The sequence below is a fragment of the Malus domestica genome, chromosome 06 (genome assembly GCF_042453785.1).
Source record: "Malus domestica chromosome 06, GDT2T_hap1".
NCBI lineage: Eukaryota > Viridiplantae > Streptophyta > Magnoliopsida > Rosales > Rosaceae > Malus > Malus domestica.
Window position 1 is genome coordinate 24,415,374 of NC_091666.1, and position 21,556 is coordinate 24,436,929.

At 38.7% G+C, this 21,556-nt stretch overlaps 5 protein-coding genes across 6 annotated transcripts; 1 reads left to right on the forward strand and 4 right to left on the reverse strand.

The window, feature by feature from the left end:
• Window positions 1–1,087: 1,087 nt before the first annotated feature.
• Window positions 1,088–2,645, reverse strand: LOC103437414 (uncharacterized). The gene has a single exon (XM_070823588.1). The coding sequence runs from the start codon at window positions 2,343–2,345 to the stop codon at window positions 1,266–1,268; it is 1,080 nt and encodes a 359-aa protein (XP_070679689.1). The 5' UTR covers window positions 2,346–2,645; the 3' UTR covers window positions 1,088–1,265.
• On the reverse strand, window positions 2,641–5,434 carry LOC103409615 (uncharacterized). Its single transcript, XM_008348424.4, has 7 exons — window positions 5,164–5,434; window positions 4,892–5,038; window positions 4,702–4,800; window positions 4,326–4,517; window positions 3,997–4,116; window positions 3,779–3,850; window positions 2,641–3,136 (listed from the first exon to the last, which is right to left on the reverse strand). The coding sequence occupies exons 1-7, from the start codon at window positions 5,395–5,397 to the stop codon at window positions 2,909–2,911; spliced, it is 1,092 nt and encodes a 363-aa protein (XP_008346646.3). The 5' UTR covers window positions 5,398–5,434; the 3' UTR covers window positions 2,641–2,908.
• A 763-nt stretch (window positions 5,435–6,197) lies between these two features.
• LOC103409619 (uncharacterized) lies at window positions 6,198–7,719 on the forward strand. The gene is made up of 2 exons (XM_008348427.4): window positions 6,198–6,672; window positions 7,065–7,719. Exons 1-2 carry the CDS (start codon window positions 6,277–6,279, stop codon window positions 7,632–7,634), a joined length of 966 nt encoding a protein of 321 aa, XP_008346649.3. The 5' UTR covers window positions 6,198–6,276; the 3' UTR covers window positions 7,635–7,719.
• Window positions 7,670–9,662, reverse strand: LOC103409616 (uncharacterized). 2 transcript variants are annotated; one of them, XM_008348426.4, is made up of 5 exons: window positions 9,214–9,662; window positions 9,014–9,093; window positions 8,710–8,785; window positions 8,279–8,401; window positions 7,670–8,180 (listed from the first exon to the last, which is right to left on the reverse strand). In XM_008348426.4, exons 1-5 carry the CDS (start codon window positions 9,547–9,549, stop codon window positions 8,112–8,114), a joined length of 684 nt encoding a protein of 227 aa, XP_008346648.3. In that variant the 5' UTR covers window positions 9,550–9,662; the 3' UTR covers window positions 7,670–8,111. The 2 variants fall into 2 exon arrangements, with proteins under 2 accessions (XP_008346648.3, XP_070679690.1); XM_070823589.1 differs by having other exon boundaries at window positions 8,276–8,401; window positions 9,214–9,660.
• A 1,205-nt stretch (window positions 9,663–10,867) lies between these two features.
• Window positions 10,868–19,191, reverse strand: LOC103437418 (serine/threonine-protein kinase BLUS1-like). The gene is made up of 21 exons (XM_008375887.4): window positions 18,817–19,191; window positions 18,081–18,335; window positions 17,858–17,982; window positions 17,699–17,743; window positions 16,644–16,725; window positions 16,478–16,546; window positions 16,113–16,283; window positions 15,946–16,011; window positions 15,712–15,780; window positions 15,528–15,593; window positions 15,030–15,379; window positions 14,460–14,596; window positions 14,252–14,346; window positions 14,136–14,174; window positions 13,999–14,058; window positions 12,564–12,665; window positions 12,403–12,454; window positions 12,245–12,300; window positions 11,936–12,000; window positions 11,782–11,833; window positions 10,868–11,539 (listed from the first exon to the last, which is right to left on the reverse strand). Exons 1-21 carry the CDS (start codon window positions 18,988–18,990, stop codon window positions 11,486–11,488), a joined length of 2,184 nt encoding a protein of 727 aa, XP_008374109.3. The 5' UTR covers window positions 18,991–19,191; the 3' UTR covers window positions 10,868–11,485.
• Window positions 19,192–21,556: the final 2,365 nt, after the last annotated feature.

The following is a 21,556-nucleotide window of genomic DNA, read 5'->3' on the forward strand; positions in this document are numbered from 1 at the left end:
TCTTTTTTTAGAGTCTCTTACAAAATCCTTCTATGTCTTCCTATAACCCTTCGGTCCTGAATCTCTGTCTCGTAATCACATTTTCTAACCGGAGTGTCAGTAGGTCTTCGTTTCATATGTCTAAACCATCATAACCGGTTTCTCTCATCTTTCCTTCAATTTCGGCTACTCCTACTTTACCTCAGATATCCTCATTCCTAATCTTATATTTTCTAGTGTGCCCACACATCCAACAAAGCATAATGTGAAACCCTATCCCACATGGATTGAACTTTATATCAACACGAATCTGATCCATGATGTTTATGATATTAAAGAACCATTTGGATTGAAGATTATGAGTTGATTACTCAAATGAACTTAACCAGTACTTTAGACACTAAGCGTGATCATTTATCTTCGTGAGAGTAAAGATAAATTGATATTTGGTCCAGAAGTACCACATCTTAGTGAAGTATATGTCTTATTGTATTTAGCACAATACACTTAAATTTATTGATATCTCCGATAAATTACAGACATGTGCATACACATAAGTTAAAACAAACAAACAGGAGGGAGCCTTCACAAATGTTGCTCATATGAAACCTCAGTACTAGGCAGAACCCTAGAAAGGAGAGGCACTGAAGATGGATCATGTGACGCACTAAAGGAAGAAGAGGCACAAAAGGTTGATTATGGTGCATCAGTGCTTAGTAAAACTCCAGACGACAAGGGCAACTTAAGAAAAGCTAACACAATAAAAATAAAAAATTAAAAAAACCTATGTCTGTGTAAGTTTATTTTACATTGCCGGTTCCAAGCCTGTATAAAAGAGAAGGGGAAAGGCGTCAGGTAGTCTACACAGCTAACAATTTTATTTTGAGTCAAATCTTTATAATTAAGAAAAGTTAACACACAAAAAAAATATAGCATCACTTAATCAAATTACTACATAAATAAATATATGTCTCATATAGAACCCGAAAGATATAGCCTCTCATTGGAAGAGATTCTTTTATAAAGTCCTAAAAATTCTTCGAAACTCTAAAATTAACTATATCTACCATTTTTCCAGCTCTTCGTAGAGCCCTCACTGAGGATATAATTATGTAATTTGGCCGGCAGTCTGCCCTTTATTATGAAAACACCCATGGGCCCAATACAACTACAAAAGAAGAAGAAAACGAAAAATTTACAAAAAAAGTGTGTTTTCAACAACGTCCCTTTTCATTCGCTCCAGTACTTCTTCTCATCCTCCTGCTCATCATCCATACCGTCCCTTTTCATTCGCTCCAGTACTTCTCATCAGCATCCTTCTCATCCTCCTGCTCATCATCCATACCGTCCATCAAGCTCATCTTGAACCTCTTCACGTCCTCCACCGCCGCGCCCCTAAACAGCCCAACATCAACGGCTCCCGACACCATGTGGTATCCACGTGTCCCCAAATCGCGAGGCCCATCGTGGGGCATAGCGAACCCAGCCAAGTAGGCCCCACCCTCTTTCGGGTCGGATCCCAGCGCGGCCTTCTCGGCTGCCTCCATCATTTTCCTCACCTTCTTGTTCGCCGGGTCCCACAGGTACCCCATGCTGGCGCTCAGATCCAACGGCCCCATCTGAATACAGTCGACCCCGTCAACGGTCGCGATGTCCTCCGCGTGCTTCACGCCCTCCTCGCTCTCCACCTGGCACATGATCAGCAGCTGGTTCTCGTAATTACTCAAATACCCCTCGTCGATGCCGTAGCTGGAGGCGCGAACTACGGTATGGGCGGATCCGCGGACGCCGGCGGGAGGGAAGCGGCAGTAGGAGACGGCCTTCTTGGCGGCCTTGGAGGATTCGATCATGGGGAACATGATGCCTTGTGGGCCCAGATCTAGGGCTTTCTTGGCCCAAGTTGCGGAGGTCTCGGGCAAGCGAAGAATGGCGGGGGTTTGGGTGGAGGCCAGGGCGTGGAGGCAGGAGAGGGCTTCGGGTATGCCACCGTGGCCGTGCTCCATGTCGACGACGACGAAGTCGTAGCCGGAGAGGCCAGCGATCTCGGCGAGGGTGGGGCAGAAGGAGAGGAGGAAGAGGCCGTATAGGGTCTCGCCATTTTGGAGGCGGGACTTGAGGGTTAGTGGGGAGGGGGAGATGGAGGTGGTGGTGGTGGTGGTGATTGTGGTTGTGGCGGTGGAGGAGTGGTCGGAGGAGGCGGTGGATTTGATTGAGAAGGTGGTGGGTTTGGTGGTGCGGTTTAGGGTTTTGATTGGGGAGATGGAATTGGGTTTGATAGGGATGACGGCGATGGGTTTCCTGAGGGCCGGTGGGGTAGTAGGTTTGGTTGTTCTGACGGCGGCGGCGGAGTAAGTCAGTGTGGCCATGTTTGCCGGTTGGGATTTTAGGTAATGGGAGAAGGCTGTAACTTTTCACTTCACTGACGTGTGAGCTACTGAGCTGTGTGTTATGACGCAGATTAATTTTGGGTGGTAGGAGTGAGGTTGTCACGTGTGCACGTGCATGTTGGACTCTAGGTGCTCTTGAGTGTGTCATCTAGCTTCACCGTTTCATGCAAGTCTTTCTCGTCTTCGGATTATCCCCGTCTCGTCAGGTGACGGGAATTGGGTTTAAGCTTTGTTTAACCCATCAAATGCTAAACAGATAGATACTTACCAGTCATTGACAAAGAAACATCAATACAATTAATGTCTTCCACAATCCATATACCAGTTTTGATTCTGTAATTGCTGAATAAAACGTTTACCTAATTCAACTTAATCCGGAAACTTATCATCGAATACAATATCAGAAAACGCAGTTGGGAGGCAAAATTGGTCCCGAGGAAAACTAAATAGAGGCTAATGTAAGAGAAATTAGCCAAGACGTAGCTGAAATGCCCAAGATTTAGTAAGCTGAATTAGTAACACGCCGACGCAAGTCAATCTGCTCAATCAAACTTCAAGCTCGCTTTCGCCATGGCAAGAGCACCTTCATAAGTTTGATTTCCTCCGATAAATCCACTCATGTGAACAAAAACACATCCGGGAATCCCAGCCTCCTTCGAGAGCTCCTCATCCCTAAGCCCTCGCCATTTTGATGCAAGAGCCTTTCGGCTCTCAAAACTTTCAGGAGCAACTGCCACCGCCTGAACTCTCCAGTGTTTGCTCCTATCATCCTGCATATCGTTTTATTGTGATAACAAAATTAGGGCTCTTCTCCAGATAAAAATTGCAGACCTTATTAGCTGCATAACTAAATGGAACGTAAAGGTCACAGAAGACATTCAAATTTTGTTCTAGGTAAGATGAGGAGATATCATACATTTGAAATGAGGCCAGAAAGCCATGCAAGTATACACTACGCTCCAAATGATTCCAATAGCTCTATAAAGAAGCTAAAAATATTTCGGACTTGCAAGGAAAGAACTTGCTTATTTACAGGCAAACAAGTTTCCTAATGCCAATACTCTCTTAACATGTACCGTATCCAATGTTGCGACTCAGTTTCCTAATATTTTCTTTGCGGATAATATAATCACAAGCAGGAATTTCCCGAATTTCCTTTCTACCACCTTAATGCATTCATACTTCGCACATATTAATGGAAGGAATAATTATAGGGTAGTGCTATCCACACACCCATTTTTACTTATCACTCACTCCTCTCAATTTTCAGCCGTTGGATCGAATGAATTGAAGAAGATCAATGGCAAAAAATTAACAAGGGTGTGTGGGAGATAAAAAATGGGTATGTGAATAGTACTATCCAAATTATATTAAGAAAGAAGAGAGCATGGACATCAGATAGATAATGGTACCTGATAAAGAACATATTTGATGGGCGGCTCAATCTTCATCTCCTCTTCAAGTTCATATAAATGAAGTTTCCACTGCAGGGAATAAAAAATATATAAACCGCTCAAACAGTTGAATGTAATGAAGAAATTGTAAAACCAATAGCATTAGACAATGATTTGAGAAAACTTAAACCTAACAGTATTTAATTAGCAAAAATAATACACCATTGCATACTTACAGGGCAAAATCGATTCATAACCATGATTTCTCCACTAGGATCAACACTCCATCTTGCTAAGAGACACTCCATTACAATAGACCGTGCTGGTAACCATGATTTTGCATGAAATCGGACACTCTGAAATTGGAAAAAGGACCATTAAAAAGGGATGCTTAAAATAAATCCCCATAGCACACAACCTCAACAAAGCTTTAATCCCTTCTATTTGGTTATGTGCTCGATTCAAGAGAAATATAGTGCATAAGAATGTTAATGTGAATTTATTAGTGAAGAAGTAAAGAGAATATTCCATATTTCTGTTAAGTCTTAACAAAAGAAAGGCATACACTTAAAAACTCGCTGCCCGCCAGTTCCATTGCTCGTTGAAAGGCTTCATTCTCCTTTTCAGACGATTGATCGGGATCTATCCAATCCAAATTCAACCTGCCTACCCTTGAAGACAAGTGTGTGTTATTCACATATCTTGGAGGCTGGTCCGTATCATACTGATTGATCCCATTGTCAACAGCATCAATTGCCTGTTACAAGTAATCACGGCAAAAATGGCATCCTTACAATGGTTTTGTTCTAATTTGTAACATAACAGGTTTTCAGCATCAACACATCCGTTCAATTTCAAATTAAGTTAAAAACTTAAAGGTCGCACGGCCCCATTCTACTTTCACGTAGAATAAGAAGAAAAGATGCAGAATTTAGTAGTACCTCCATAAAGCTTTTGTACACAGCCAAGAATAACCTATGCACATCGAGGTGACCTTCATCGACCTGAAGCTCCTTCGCTATTATTTCCTTCCCGAAATGCTTCAAACAGATTTGTACACAAGAATAGTTACGCATTTGCAAATCCCATTACTTAAATCCCTAAAAAGATATGACCTTTTGAAGCACATACCTTGTAAACCAGACCAGCACTACTCAGCTTAGTCTTAAACCCATGCCCAAAAACCTCCTCGAAACCCTTCTGGTGATGATCGTATCGATCCCGACTAGGATCATACACACCCCCAACATCAAGCACAGCATCCAGACCCTCCAAAACCTAAAACCCTCAAACAAACAATAACAACGACAATAAGAAATCACAAATTGGTTTCAAATTTCAACCAAGTAACTTCATTTATCACCGATTTTCTCGGGAAAGTGGAAAAGGGATGAAAAAAAAACCTTGGGGTCGCGGGTGCGGACGATTTCGGCGTTAGAGAACTTGTCGGTTAGGCGAATCATGAAGCAGCCGAGGGCTTCGTCGCAGTGGAAGCTACCGTTGTGGGTCCCGACTCGCTTAGCTGAAGTGGTGGCGGCCATGAGAGAGCGGGAGAGGTGCAGATGTAGGCGGTGGTAGTGGGCGGGGAAGGCGATAGGGAATGTGTGCTTAAACCCCCTGCCTACTAGCGGAAGCATGCCTTAGCGGGGAATTCAACAGTCGGGACTTATTTCTACTATTTTAATTATTAATTTTACCATTTGTTCAAAAATTATTAATTTTACCATTAACTTCTTAACAATATATTGAGAAATGCTAAGAGTCAAAATGTCCACATCACGCAAGTGATCATTTACCGCAGCAGTAGAAAGGTATTGTATACATGCATAATGGCGTGATTTCAAACTCTAACCGATGATTAATATAATATCTAACTTATTAAAGCTATCGTTCAACTCAAAAAATAAAAAATAAATAAATGTCCATATCGGTAATAACAATAAAAAAGACAGTATTAGTGTTTTCTAATCGAAATGCCAATATGCTAGGAAGGGTGGACGAGCTTCAAATAATTTTAATTAATTATGAAATATTTTTATTGGTTTAAACATTTATTATAATTAATTGTTGATTGTGTGCCCGTTGCAATTTGTCTTCTATCCTATCTTTTTAATTTTCATGTCAACATTACAAAATATTGAGCCAAATAAAAACTCTTAATCACTTGCGTTTCAAGACCCTTGCCTTCTCCAATTTCAAATTAGGATTTTTTTTATGGAAACTTTAACGAAAAGCTTCTGGTAGTGTTCATTTTAACAAAAAATCATATTTTTACACTAAAAAGTTAATTCTGGTATTATTCATTTTACCTTTTATTTTATCTTTATGGTTAAAATTCAAAGTTTTAAGCATTTTTTATTAGTGTTTTTTTTTTTTATATTATGTCAACTCCAATTTCAAATAAGTAAATGGTAATTAAACATGAAAAGTTTGGGGTGAGTGGTGAGTGGTGAGTGGTGAGTACTTGCGCAAACAAAACATGAAATCGGATAAACAAAATCCTCCAAAACTCCACCATGCCTTTAACCATCAAGCTCACTTGGGCTCCCTCCACAAACCCCACGTCTCATCTCCTCCCACCAAAACTCCACGCACCATCAGAATCCTCCTCTGCAGTCTTCCCCCGAGCTTCTCCTCCTTCCCCACCTCATCGACCCCTCATAGCAAAATGTACGACTGGCGGCGGCGCTGGAGAGGGCGGCGGCCTGAAGAAGGCACTGAGTGGCATTGTGGGAGAGCAAGTGGAGGAGCTCCTGAAAAGAGAAGAGAACAGGGAGTTGCTCGATGGGTTGGAAAAGGCGTCTCAGAGGGTTGAGAATGCCAAGAGAGAGCTGGCTGAGATTGAAAGGCAGGAACTTGAGGCCAAGCTTGTGAGGGATTACATTACCCAACTTGAAAGCAGAGCTTCTGAGGTTCTCCCTCTTCCCAATTCCCAATTTTTGTGGGTTTCCTGAATTGGGTTTTTGTTTTAGGTGCCTTATTATATTTCCTCGAAGTTATTCGATTGAGAATTGTTAGTAGCGCTTCAAAATAATCATCGTGCACTCTGTCTGCCTTATCTTACTATTGGGGATGACTATTTTGGAGTGTTGATATCAGCTCCCACTCGGTTGTTTGTTTAATTTGTAAGTGAAAATGGTCAGTTTAATTGTTGAAAACATTGATTTGTCCTTTGATTCTGTTGAGTTGTTAAGACTTTTTTGTTTTTGACTCTAACTTTTGTTCAAAGACAATGACAATTGACGTGTTATATGTTGTTGGGCATCTGTTCCTGCTAAGATTGTTAGCTGTGTTTGCATTGAAGATTGCAGAATGTCAAAAGGAGATATCAGAAGCGAAATCCATGGTTGAAGAAGCCGAACGTGCCCTCTCACAAGACGGGGATCAACTCGGAGACGGATATGCTTCTGCAGAGACCGAAAATAAGGAGATAGACAAGGATAAAGAGAGATGGCAATCGATCAAGGCAGCTTCAGTTTCCGCCCTTGTCGGCACCGTTGCCGGATTGCCCTTCTCCTTCACTCAAGTAGCAAGCATTTCTGAGCTGATCCTCCCTCTGGGAGTCACCTTCGCTAGCTGCGCTCTATTTGGAGTCACGTTTCGATACACATTACGAAGAGACTTTGACAACGTTCAACTCAAGACCGGAGCGCCTGCAGCCTTCGGTGTTGTCAAAGGGCTTGCTACACTGGATGGTGGAAAGCCTTTGGAACTGAATGCTGGTAGCTTCTTATCACATGCTTTTGATGGAGCGATTTACGTATCTCAGAGTCTTTTTGTTTTTCTTTCTGCTGCTGTTGCTCTGGATTATTGTTTTAAGACGGGGCTCTTGAGTCCCTTTCCTATCAAGAAATCTGTACGGGGATCCAATTAACCAAAAGATGCACATACTTACGAGAGACACGATACTTTGAGCGTTATTTAAGATGTCGATGATAAATAAAATGATTATTTCATGATCTTGTACTTCATCTTCATCTCTCATTTCCTAAAACAAAATAACTTAATCGATAAACAAACCATGGCGCTTTGCCCGCCAGTGTCGGTAAAGAAAAGGCACCTCTAGGTGAATTCATCTTCGTCATCAGGTATCAGTGTGCAGCTAGTGATATCGGACTACATTTCTTGTATGGTATCTCTCGACGCTTCCTCATGCGCTAAGCTTGCAGTCGCGGCTGTCTTTATTTTAGTAAAAGATGACTATCTAACATTCATGATACTTTGTAAGGCACAAGACTGCGTTCTGAAATTCAAGTTGCTTGCATCAAACTCTGACCTTCTAGTGTTTCCTTCTTTCATTTTCCTCTTCATTCGAGCGCTTACGATCTTTTAACGGCCTCTTGGGAACTCCCTAATCATCGATCTCATTTCTCGATTGTTCATCACTGGATGGAAGGTCCTTATTTCCTCTTTTCTTCCCCTGCAGATGACGTAAAACCGATTAAGCATGTGTCCGACATGGGTACAATCTACCTACAATTTTCAAAACTGCTATGGAACTTAAGTAGTTAATACCACCTCAGAGGTTCCTTGATGCCCACTCCGATGATCTTTCCTACTAGTTGTTGACGAGAGATGCTTTGCAGCCTCATTAAAGAATTGAAAGCCCTGAAGATCTCCATTTTTAATACTTGTTTCCAGCTGCAAGGGGAAAAATGTGGAATCGCAGAGAATATGGTTACATGATGTGCAAACAATTGAAAGAACTCGCAATCAAAATGCCTCAAAACCATTAGTCTAGGAACTCAAGAGCTTGCCCAACAACATAATATTACATGACAGCATATAGTTCCATCCATGTTGCCTAGCGATATATTTCTTTTCCATTCTGTAACATTTCACCGTTCAATTGAAAAGGATCCGTTAAGAGACTCAAACATACCACTCTATTGAACCCCAACAAGCCATAAAGGTTGAACCGGGTAGAAAGAATAGTCGCGAACTTATACCTGGACATGAATAATGCAGAAAACGATGCTAGCAATGGGCAGCCAGCTCTCCTCAGGTGACAACGACAAATTCGTCCTAACAAATCACGGGCAAGTCACATTAGTGCCCAGAATCACAGATACAGATAACCAGAACAGAAGCATAAGCTCAACAGTTTGTTGATCATTGGTATGACAGATTTTCCTCATTTGTCGAAAACTGAAAACGATAAGCACACAAGAATGCAATGCAACTGCTCAATTAATCAACACCAGAGTATGCAAATACAATGCAAGCATTCAATCAAGAGTATGAGCGTCAAACCTCAGGTAGGGAACCAAGTACACAAGCGCATACACCGCATACCGCCGTTTTCCGGTATCCAACCAAGCAAAAATCCAACTCTACAATGATTCAGTCCAACCCAACAAAAATTAAAACAAACCCAACAAACAAATTCATATAAATAATAAAAAAGTTCAAGAATTTGAAAGAAAAATGGGTTTTTTGTTTGTTTTTTTTACCAGCCAATTGAAGTAGGGAATGAAGCTGATGACGCCCATGACGGCGAACCTGGCATCGGTGGAATCCATCGCCGAACCGCCTTCGGCATCGTCATCGGGAGTGCTGGCGGGAAGCACCAGCGACGAGAGCATGCAGGCGCCAATGGCGGCGACGAACGGCGCGTCGTTTGAGAACTCCGCTCTGCAGGGTCTGTAGCCGGTGAGCTTTTTGTTCTTCTTACTGTTTGGGTGTTTGCTGGCGGAGAGGAGAGAGGGTCTGAAACTGGAGAGCTGAGGAGGAAGCGGCAGCGGCGGTTTAAGAGAGTGGAGAGTGGAGGAGCAGTGGATTGCGGCCATGGCTTTGGCTTTAACATCCGCCACTATACTCCACCGCCAATGTAATCTCGGCACAGCTGAATGGCGGCCGCCTCGAGTCTCGCGCGTTTCAAACTACACGTCGTTTAGTTTGATTGACCACAATAATAATAGGTAGTGCTGCCTACACATTCATTTTGACTTTTTATAATCTCTGTCAATTCACGGTCGTCAAAGTAAATGAATTGAAGAAGATTAACGGTAAACAATTAACAAGAATGGGTAAAAGATAAAAACGAGTGCTTGAGTGGCAGTGCTATCATGATAACAACGTCTCAATCTAATTAGTTTGTGTTTTAACCTTCTCATGTGCTAAACTTGATTTTTATGTTATAAATCAGTTGGGTGAATTGCCAATTTAGTTCCTGAATTATTATCTTAATGAAAATTAGATCTCTAAACTATTTTTTCAAAAAAAATCAATCCTTGAATTATAAAAATATGCTGATTACATCGTTAATATTATATTTAAAGCTACTATATTCAATTTTTCATCAATTTAAGTCACATTACTTGCATGTGATACACATTAGAAGGTAAATTTGTAGTTTTTCATAAAAAATAGTGTATCGAGTTAACTTTAGATGGTGATTTGATAATTTTTCATAAAGAAATAATGTAAGTTAACTTTTGAAGGTAAATTAGACGTTAAATTCGCAACTTATATGAAATGTTAAGGGCTTATAGGCGAGAAAATGACGGTATTACACTCTAAAGTGTGTCAAGTGACTTAAGTTGACGAAAAATTGAATAAAATAGCTTTGAATGTAATAGTAGGGATGAAATTAGCAATTTTCAATGAATTTGAGGACTTATTTTACCGAAAAAAATAATTCAGAGATCTAATTTTCATTAAGGTGATGTTTTAGGGACTAAATCGGTACGTCACCCTAAATCAGTTTAAACATAGCTTGAACTTGCATCTTGTTTGACTATACATACTCATTATTTATTATTATTATTATTTTTTTTTTTTTGAGTTTAGCAATAACGTTGGTATGTTAAGTTTAATTGTTAGGGAGGAAGGAAAGTCGATTTGAATCGAACCCGTACCAAGGTGCATAAACCTGAGATACCCTGAGAGAGTTTCCTTAATTCTCCATATTTTCAAGTTAAATTAGCTAAAAATCTATGAATTAGAATTTAACTCATCTCGACGGTAAATATTATTTTAATACATGAATTATTTTGATTCTTTGTAAAATTTCTAACCCCATCACTCCTTGTAGCATAGGAAATCATAACTTTAATGAACAAATTAAAATAAAGCAAATGTATTAAAATCCCAAATTGCTAATGATTTCGATGAAGCAGATTTAGTATAAATCAAATAATAAATAATCATTGTGACTAGATGAAGGCTGAAATGCCTCTGTGAGTCTTCCCGGCTCCCGAAAGAGGTGGATAACTGTGACTTGCCACCAGTTGTTCCCCTTTTTAAGGAAAAAAAAAAAACATTGTGTTCTACAGCCATCATATACAAGCTCATAAAATCTGTTTAAACATTTATAAATATAAAATAAAATGCATCCCTATTAACTATAATACATATAACCTTCTCTTTTCCTTCTGATCATGGCTACGAGCCCAGGAGTTGGATCATCACTGTAGGGAAGGACCTAATTTTCTGTTCCCGAACCACACAAATCACATCCTGATGAACCCGTAAACTCACGTATTACTCATCTGGATTCTGAAGTGCCTGAAATCCTTGAGGAAGGAAACTTATTACCTACAATGGAAGGAGATCCGGGAACGTCAACTTCTATCCTCTCGATGCATTTACTTTTATCGGCAACCATAAACAATTCCCATTCAGCGAAGAGGAAAATTCGTTGGAGAGAAACAGTCTACAGCTTGTGGCCGGATGTACACCGTGGATTCCTTTACACTAATCACACCTTTGGGTCACGCACCCTCAACTTCTTTCTCCATTTTCTTGCCCACATACAGCATTTAGCTGTTGTTGCAACTGTCAAAGTGATAACCAACTAATTAATGATAACATAAACGCAAGCAAACAGCGGGATATACATAGAAACCCATCGCCATCAACACTTTCAACTCACAACATACCAATCCTAACTGTCCCATTTCTAAAATTCCCACTCTAGGCTCAACCACAATATTACAGAAATGTAATTGTTTTTTCATCTTTCTTCAAGCGTATTATAAGGCGAGAATAATGTTATTTAGAACTCTTTAGCAACTTACTTGAATGTGTCTCATCTTTTCAGCATTCAGTTCATCACTCAAGTTGTTCATCCTGGAAAGAGAGAAACATCAGCCAAACTTGACTGAAAGCAGGAAAAATAAAATAAAAAAGATTCTTCCAAAGTACTCGACTTAGACTTTGGGATGACTTAACCTGGCTTGTAGCTCCGATACTTTGGCGAGCAATAAACGCTCCCTCTCAGAAACTGCAGTTTCAACCTGTTGGTTGGACAAATTAGAGAATGTTACAAACTCTACAAAGATGATGACTGGCTAATCATTGATATACAAGTCCAAAAGAGTTTTTAACACGCAATGAAAAGAGTACGGCTACCACCATAGGGGACAGACTAATCTATCATTTGGAAAAAAAGAAAAAAAAAATACCAAAGGGAAACTGCTGAGAAGCTAATATGATACGTTATCTTTATATCAGAATTGGGAAAAAATAAAATATACGTACATTTCCATTGTTCTCAGAACTGCGAGGCAATGGAGGTAACTTTCCATTTTGAGTAGCTGAAATAAGAAAAGGAGTACCTTACTAACTAGTTCAATAAAAATCTATACAAATACACAACTCATATCCAAGTATTATACTCCCATAGATATTTCACTCACCTTCTACTGCCTCAGCTGGTTGCAAGCTGTTTAGCAAATTCATAATAATATCCTGCAACCAAAAGAATAAACAAATTTGCACTAAATTTGCAAGCTGAAGTTTTAAAATCAATTCTTCAAGTCTATCCACTATCTATGTTGTACCAGATTTGCTCTTTTACCTGTTGAATCAACGTCTGTTGAAAAAGATTCTGAAGGTGAGGCAGGAGAAGTGATGCAGGTACGTTGCTGTTGTTGAACTCCTTCGTTGACAGAGTGGCAGGCTGAAACATAAAGAATGAAATCACATAAATAAAGGACAAATAAGATTTCAAACTACCGCAGAGGTAAAGTAACTGAATCTTCTACATTTTTGTCATAGCACAAAGAAACGACTATGTTAGAACTAAGTGAAACAAAGAAACGACTATGTTAGAACTAAGTGAATTTAGAAAATGGGGAAAAATCTAAGACAAGATCTAACATTGTTCATCAAATACTCCCATGAACTCAGATATATTTGTATACACACACATATAACTTAGATCTCCCAGTTATTGATGAGAATGAAGTTCATGCTCGCTATAGTTGAATCAATATCTAACGGCTGGGATTCAGATCTCATAAAACAATCTTCTTTTATATAAGGTTTTTTTTTTTTAAATCACAAATGGTCCTTGATGTTTCGCCAACTCCTAATTCTAGTTTTTAGGTTTCAAAAATATCAATATGGTCGTCCATTTATTGACATGCTCATCAATGTTGTCCCTCCGTCAGATTCCATTAAAAATCCATTAGTTTGCTCACATGGTGTGCATGTGGGGACCATTTATCCAATGAGATAGTGCCATGTGGGCACAATAAATGGTTTAAAATTTCAAAATTATGAAAAAGTAAATTAAAAAAAGTAAAAAAAAAAAAAAAAAAAAACCAAAATAATACACGACCCGCTGGCTGAACCACCCTACCCAAACACCTCCTCCGATGACCACCCCCCCCCCCTGGCCCCCCCAAAAACCCCTTCCCAAGAGTCCTCTTCGACCACCATGGAATTCCATATATCATTAAAGCCGTCAACTTCTTGACCGCCATGACCATCCCTGTCGAGCTCACATATGATAGTAGACTTATTGGCCACAGATGAAGTGGGATGGAGAACCAGGGTCTTGGTTGATTGATGTGTGCGTGGGGGTGGCGGGTGGGTTGCGGCCCAAAATATGGGTTTTCAGTTTTGGGATGAGGGTCCAGGAATGGGGTGGTGAGTAGGAGGGGGAGGAGGGTTGAGCTGGGTGCTGTAGGGGTGGGGGAGAAGCAGGTGGCAGAGATAGCAAGGAGGATTTGTTTTAATTTTTTAACATTTTATTTATTTTACTCATTATTTTTTATTTAACTTTTTGTGGGTTTTCTTCAGCATTTTTTGAAAAATGGTAATGGACAAATGGTCCCCACATGTACGCCATGTCAGCAAACTAGCGGATTTTTTAACGGAATCTGGCATAGGGACAACATCAATGAGCATGTCAATATACAAACTAGAAGTAAGAGTTGACGAAACATCAAGGATTATTTCTGATAAAAACCTCTAGGGAGAGAGAGAGAGAGAGATCACAAACAAACCATTTGCCTGGAGTCAAATACCCAATCACCAACGCTAGCAGACTTTCTCAGAGGTGATCCCTAAAATAACAAAACAGAACATGAATTAGAATTAAAAACATTTACTTGAGAACGGTTACGCAAAACCAGCTACTCACCTGTGAAGAACGACGAGGTACTGTACTCGATGGAATATCCTATGGCAATCTTTTAAAGTTAGTGATTATAAAAAATAGAATAAGCAATTAAGCATAGCATAATAATAAAGGTTCACCTTTACAAGATCCAAATTTTCTGATGTCACTGAAAATCTCCCCCTAATTTGCACCAAATTAGCCTTTGACTTGTCATCCAAAGAATCTCTAAATCCTATTAACGGTAAAACAATTGGCGATAAGAATTCCAAGCAATGGGGAACATAATAGTTGGAATAGTTGCACTGTTGATTTTCATCTTTAAAACATAGTGAAAATATTCATTACCTCCAGAAGATTTTATAGGAGCTGATAAACTGTTTGCTGAAGCTCGATTGGGAAGCATCAGTGGACCACTAAAGCTTGGTGTTCGTCGTACTTCACATTTACCTTTATCAATTATAGGTTGATTTTCATTCTCATTCCTGAAGATATCAAAGCATAAGGAACTTATTGATGAAATTGAGGTTCCACCATAAAACCAATTGGCAATATGGGGAGTAACCCAAGATCATATAAGCACATAGCAAACTTTGTCCCTCACCGATGTGGGACAACTCTAAACACGCCCCCGCACATGTGGCGGATTTTCAAGCCTACACGTGGACAACAACTAGGTGACGTGGAGCGTGTGCGGCCGTTAGGCTTCACACGTGGACAACCTGGCTTTGATACCATGATGAAATTGAGGTTCCATCATAAAACCAATTGGCAATATGGGAAGTAGCCCAAGATCATATAAGCACATAGCAAACCTTGTCCCTCACCGATGTGAGACAACTCTCAACACTTATCCCACGAGAGTGAGAGATGAAACCAAAAGCTTACACTCTGGAGCATTACTCAACCATGACAAACCTTTCAAAGATGTGGCCCCTTTCTGATACTGAATGACCAAGTCCAGCACCAGGTGTGATTGGACCACTCTGCGTTTGACGACTTTTCACAATAAGAGGTTTAGGCTTGGCCTGCACCGTGTCTTTTTCTGATGTAGACGCTGTTGCCTCAGAGCTTGATTCATTTGTCTTCCAGCCTGTTTTCTGCTGGCCAGCAGATTCCAATAAATTACTTTCAAGATCCTTGCCCTTTTTGTTTAAGCATTCAACCTGTTGTGATTCATCACCTTTGATTTCTCCTTTGTAATCAGTCCAATATGATTCATTATTTTCGTTCAACTTCCCCAAACTGGAACGCCAACTAGTTTCAATCTGCTAGCATAAACAAAAAGGAAATCACCTTTCTGCATAATAATCATACTTCTAAAAGTAAAAGGCCAGCGAAGTGCAATATAAAACAAAATCTTAAACTGCAGTTAAAAGAGTGACAAATTTCTAAAGAATATAGCAAATTGTTGACCTTATCACCACTAACAGGTTTAAATTTTTCATCTTCATCCATCATTTCATCATCATCATCTCGCACCTAGCATAAAAAATGAAAGATATTAATTCAGAAATACACAAAAACAAGGAAACCCCCCAGAGATACTATCTTTATATGGAACATGCTGATACTTGCTAAATAATAAAATGTGTCATACCAGGGATGCTTGAGCTTTTAAATCCTCAACGTCAAAGTTCCAGGCACTAACTCCTCGCTGGTACTCACTCTGTAAAGAAAGAGAAAATGACGCCACTAAGGATTACACCAAATAATTTCTATTACATAAATTAGTTACCATGCTCAAATTACTGAACTCTGAATGTGAACATCTGTGACCCTGTTTAAGTCAATTTTAGGTGAAAGAATAACAGCTTGAAGATACATATCACACCTGTGACATTGCCTCTTGCTCTGCTGACGGCATTTTCTTTAAAGCCAGTTGTGCTGCATCTTTAAGCTGTGACAGTCCAATACTTCAGTAATTCATGAAACAAGCATACTAAAACATATGAAAGACTGAAAGCAGGGAAGCAATCTAATAAAAGTGTGACAGCTAACCTGGAGGGCTTTTACACGATTCCAAAGAGGTGGTAAGTCCGTAAACAATTTCTTTATAGAAAGCTCTGGAGGTTTTGCATGCTTGAAAAAGGAGTGTTTTAATAATTTCTCTGCTGTTGGTCTCTTTGTTTGATCTTTTACCAAGCACATTGCAACCATTTCTTTAAAAGACTGATCACAACTGGAAATCCTCCAATTAAAATATTATTCTGTAATCGAAATACAATACAAGACAACTACCAGAATTGAAGTCTTTGACACTTATATACCAATTAATGATACACAATGCAGTAACAAATGTTTGTTTACCTACATAAAACAAATGTTTGCAACAATGTCACTCTATCTAGAAAGAAAACCAATACCTTAGAGAACTTTTTATCACGGTCATAATCAAGTCCTGGAGGGGCATTCTGTATGGTCATGAGAAGAACCTACGAAAACAAACAAAAAGAGTGTGGCATGTCAGAGGTTTCAATGAAGAATCACCATATTGGTATGCAGTGTAGTTATACCCTGTAACACAAGTACCTTCATTGGAGGGTATTTTGAAAATGGTGCATGACCATGGGCCAACTCCAACGCCGTTATACCAAATGACCAAATGTCAGCCCTGAACAGTTATCATCCAACATAAAACTAAGAAATAAGCACATATGACCCTCTTTTTATTATTTTTCAAATTATAAACTACTGAGCAAAACATGTCCTTGCTCGAGAAATCGAGTTATGAAGATAGCTTACAAAGCAGATAACATATTGAACACTTGCAACAAAAATGTGATTTCCTCTGTTTACCATGAAAGATTAAAAGATGTGGAAAAAGAGTCATCCAGGGCCCCCACCCCCCCACCCACCCACCCGCATCACCTTGAATTCACAAGTTGTTTATACCATATTTAGGGCCTCATATTTAGACCTCGTATAAATACTCGGAGGACTTAAATGTAATTATTTGATAAAGGAAGAGGCAAATATGTAATAAGTGAGGAGTCCTTATTCTATAAAAGGACCCCTCACCCTCACAATTAGAGGAGGCCAATTCCTAGGCCTGAGATCCCCTCTCTCACCCTCTCAACGCTCTCACTCTCAGGGCTCTCTCTCCCTCAAATAAATACAATCAGTGTGGACGTAGCCCAAACCTTGGGGTGAACCACGATACATCTTGTGTTATTTACATTTCATGCAGATTCACGGTCGGATTCACGTTGTTCCAAGACCTCCGGTTTTGTGCATCAACACAAGTCATAAAACTATGTATAATTGATATGTGCATAAACATATACGTATAGATCTAACATGTTAAAAGGCACAGCTTCTATTTCTTGTTATCTAGTTATCAGCTCAATATATATGGCATAGTGGCAATTATGAACAAACAAAAATAAAATCCTTAATAAACAGCTCTGATGCTCAGGGAAGGAAACAAATGTGGAGCTGCGATTTGTGAAATCATGCATATTAATACAGAAGCTAAGTCTCTGTCTCCTGACGAGGAGAAGATATTTTAGGTGTTCACAAGCCTGAAGCCACATATTATTAGAAGAAAGAAAAAATTTTAAGTTACCACATCAAATAAAACTCACTTGGAATTGTATCCACTTCCTGGTTGCAATACCTCTGGTGCCATCCTGGAAAGCAAAACATAAATCCAAATCTCAACTACATGGATTAAAAAAGCAAGCAGTTTAACATGTGGTACCAAACAGGAATTACGTAATAACTTCTGTGGCACTAAAACTTACCAGCACGGCGTTCCTACAAAAGTGTTTCTTGACCGTTGTCTATCAGCTGCCTCAAACATGCAAGCTGAAACACCAAAATCGGCAAGCTTCACCGCCCCATTACTATCAAGTAATATATTTCCAGCCTGCAGCCAAGACATTAGCACAATCAAAAAGTGAGATCCTCACAACAAAGGCATGAAAACAAAGCACAACGAATGATTAACCACAAAATGAAACAAACCTTCACATCTCTGTGAATATGACCTTGTTTATGAAGGTAAACCAAAGCCTTGAGGGTTTCCTTAAGAATAGAACCAATCGCCGACTCCTCAAACCCATCCGGATATGCGATTTTCATGAGGTGCAAACAAGAACCCTCTGCCATAAATGGCATGATCACCCAAAGGTTTCTTGCAACGACAAATGAACAAAACGCCCTCACGACATTGGGATGATCTATTAATCTCATCGTCTGCGCCTCCCTCCGGATATCCTCCTACGAAACAAAACAATCAGAAAACGGGTTACAAATCCACCACAGTATAAAAATAAAAAATAAAAATAAGAACTTGGGTTTTCTTCAACAGCATTCATTCCAAAAAAATTACTTCAGCAACTAAGACAATAGCATTTGCAAAAGTTACGATTTGCGCTCATCCATAACGACGGTTGAGGATCATAACCATACAGTCATCCAAATTAAATCCTACACCAATTCAAAAAACAAAAAAACAACAAAAAAAAAAAAAACAAAGCAAAAAACTTTCGATTGCTCACTAATTTCACATTCTCGAATCAACAACTCAAGCATTCAAGTAAGAAATTGAAGTCCAATCTCAGAACAAAGCAAAGATCTTAATTCCAAATCAAATCTAGCTTCAATTAGCAACCAAACAACTACAAATTATTCACAACAGTCATTGAAAACTACAAGATTTTGGGATTTAAAAAAAAATCGAAACTAGTAAGAAACTGACGAAATTGCTATTGCACCGATCGAGATCCAAGCACTTGACGGCGACGACTTCATTGAAAGGGAGATAGATCGCTCTGTAAACCGTTGCGCTGGCGCCATATCCGACCTCTTCCAGAAGCTTGTAGTCGTTCGGATTCGCCGAGTGAAGCCTCGAATTGCTCCCCATCCTCCCCATCTGCTCGAGGACTTGTGCTTCAGCTATGTCGTTTGGAGGCTACGGGCTCTGCGTTTCGATTGTATTACATGGACTCGTTGACCGCCATGAGAAGCGATTGAAGAGAAGCGAGAGTGAAGAAAGAGAGAAATTCGGAGCTGGATCTTGGCTTTGTGTTTGTGATGAGAGAGAAGTGATGACGTGGCTGAAGTGCCGAAGGGTGAAGGGGATGTCGAAACGTGGACGGATCATTAGGCTATCTCTAACCGAGGGCTGGCCAGAGGGCTCGTTTTAGCCCTCTGATCCTCCAAGATTCCTCAAGATATTAATATTTTAATGAATAGTACAGGGACATATTGGCCTTCGTCTCCAACCGAGGGCCAAAGGATCAGAGGGCTGGTTTTAACTCTGTCACAAAAAACCGTCTACAACCGAGGGCCAAATGGCCATAAGGCCAAACATAATTTATTATTTAAAAACTACAAAAAACCGTCTCCAACCGAGGGCCAAAAGGCCATAGGGCTAAACATAATTTATTATTTAAAAACTACAATTTAAATTTAAATCTAACAGAAGCATGGAGTAGGCTTTTAAGTTTTATGTTGTTAAATGTTTTTAAAAATGTGTTAAATGTTTTTAAAAATGTTGTTTAAGTTTCATGTTGTTAAATGTTTTTTTATGTTGTATAATTTGTATGTTGGTTAATGTTATTTAATGTTGTTTCATATTGTTTAATGTTGTTTCATGTTACTTAATTTAATTTAATGTTTTATAAATGGCCTAGGAAGTTATAGGAAAAAAAATAGAATTGAAAAAAAATATGAAACAAATTTTGTGAAATAGAAGTTATAGGAAAAAAAATGGAATTTAAAAAAATATGAAACAAATTTTGTAAAATAGAAGTAATATGAAAAAAATATGAATCAAATTTTGTAAAATAGAAGTTATAGGAAAAAAATAGAATTTAAAAAAAAATTGAAACAAATTTTGTGAAATAAAAGTTATAGGAAAAAAATGGAATTTAAAAAAAAATATGAAACAAATTTTGTAAAATAGAAGTTATAGGAAAAAAAATAGAATTTAAAAAAAAATTGAAACAAATTTTGTAAAATAGAATTGAAAAAAAATATGAAACAAAATTTGATTCATATGGTTTAGGGAAAAAAAAAGGGAAAAAAAGAAGTTTAAATTCATAAAAAAAAAAAAGTTAATACAACGGCTACTAGCCGTTATATTAAAAAAAAATCAAACTATTAGTGTCGGTTATAACCGACACTAATAGTAATTAAAAATAAAAATTTTGCTTTAAATAACTATTACTGTCAGTTATAACCGACAGTATTAAACAATTCTTCTTTAATGCTGTCGGTTATAACCGACAGCAATAGGAAAACATTAAAAAAAAAATAGCCAGCCCTCCAGCCCTCTCTGATCCCATGGGGCCCTCCCAAATTCCAGAGCCCTCTGGCCTAGCCCTCGGTTGGAGACGGTTTTAAGGCTATTTTCGGCCCTCTGATCCTCTGGACCCTTCAGTTAGAGATGGCCTTATATAAGGGACGGCGGGAACCCATGCTTGTTTCTTTTGGCATTTTGGTAATTTTATTTATTTTTAATTAAATTTTTACAATTTTTTGACCGGGTGAGTTGTTGTTAATAATTTTGTTGCTAATTATCCGTAATTTCAAATAAATCTTGATTTTTGGGAATTACAGTTTTGAATTAATTATTGTCTTTCTTAACGAAAAACAAAGAAGGTAAGTGGCCCTTTTACTACAGTAGTGAAAAGATGTTGAACTTTTATATGATAACGTAAGTTCAAATTTTGTCGGTAACTAATCTAACAAATTCATTGTTTGATAAATAAAAAAACCGAAAAAACAAAAGGGATTTGCTGCTTTTCATTGATTATTAGATTAAATTGGTGGACTTTTCCATCATTAGATCATTAAATTTCTAACTCACAATTATTGTCGAATGAGTAATGTTTTTTTTTTTTAGTACATCGATAGTTTTATATTAAAGGAAATGGGAGTTCAACAAAACTACATTATGAGTAACCTAATTTGATATCAAATATGATATCAAATGAGTAATGTTACGTTACCACATATTTGTACCATCATTTAATCATCTCCTTTTAAACAACAAAAAGCCGAAAACAAAATTGTCGGCAAGAAAACGAAAAATCGCAGGGATGAAAAGCCATGGTTCTGAGCTCCTTGTGTTTTTTTCAACCTTTTTGTGTCAGTAGAGTTGGTGCATGTAGAGATGGGAGAGAGAACAATTGTGGGGAATGAGGGATGAGATTGGGGTTGCGAGGATCAGGAATTGAGATGGTTTAATTCAAAATATATGAAATTTAAAAACTCAATTTACTCATGTGGGCTTGTCCAACTCATACACCATCTAAGGTGGAATTAAATTGTGGTATAAAATTTTGGTCAAAGTAGCATTACTCTTCGGCTACCACATAAACCACATTTTCTATTTATTCGTAGTTGTCGAATTGAGGAAATCAAACATAAAGTGCATGATTAAATAAGAATGCATAAAAGGCTAAAAAACACAAATTTGAGATTACAAGTAC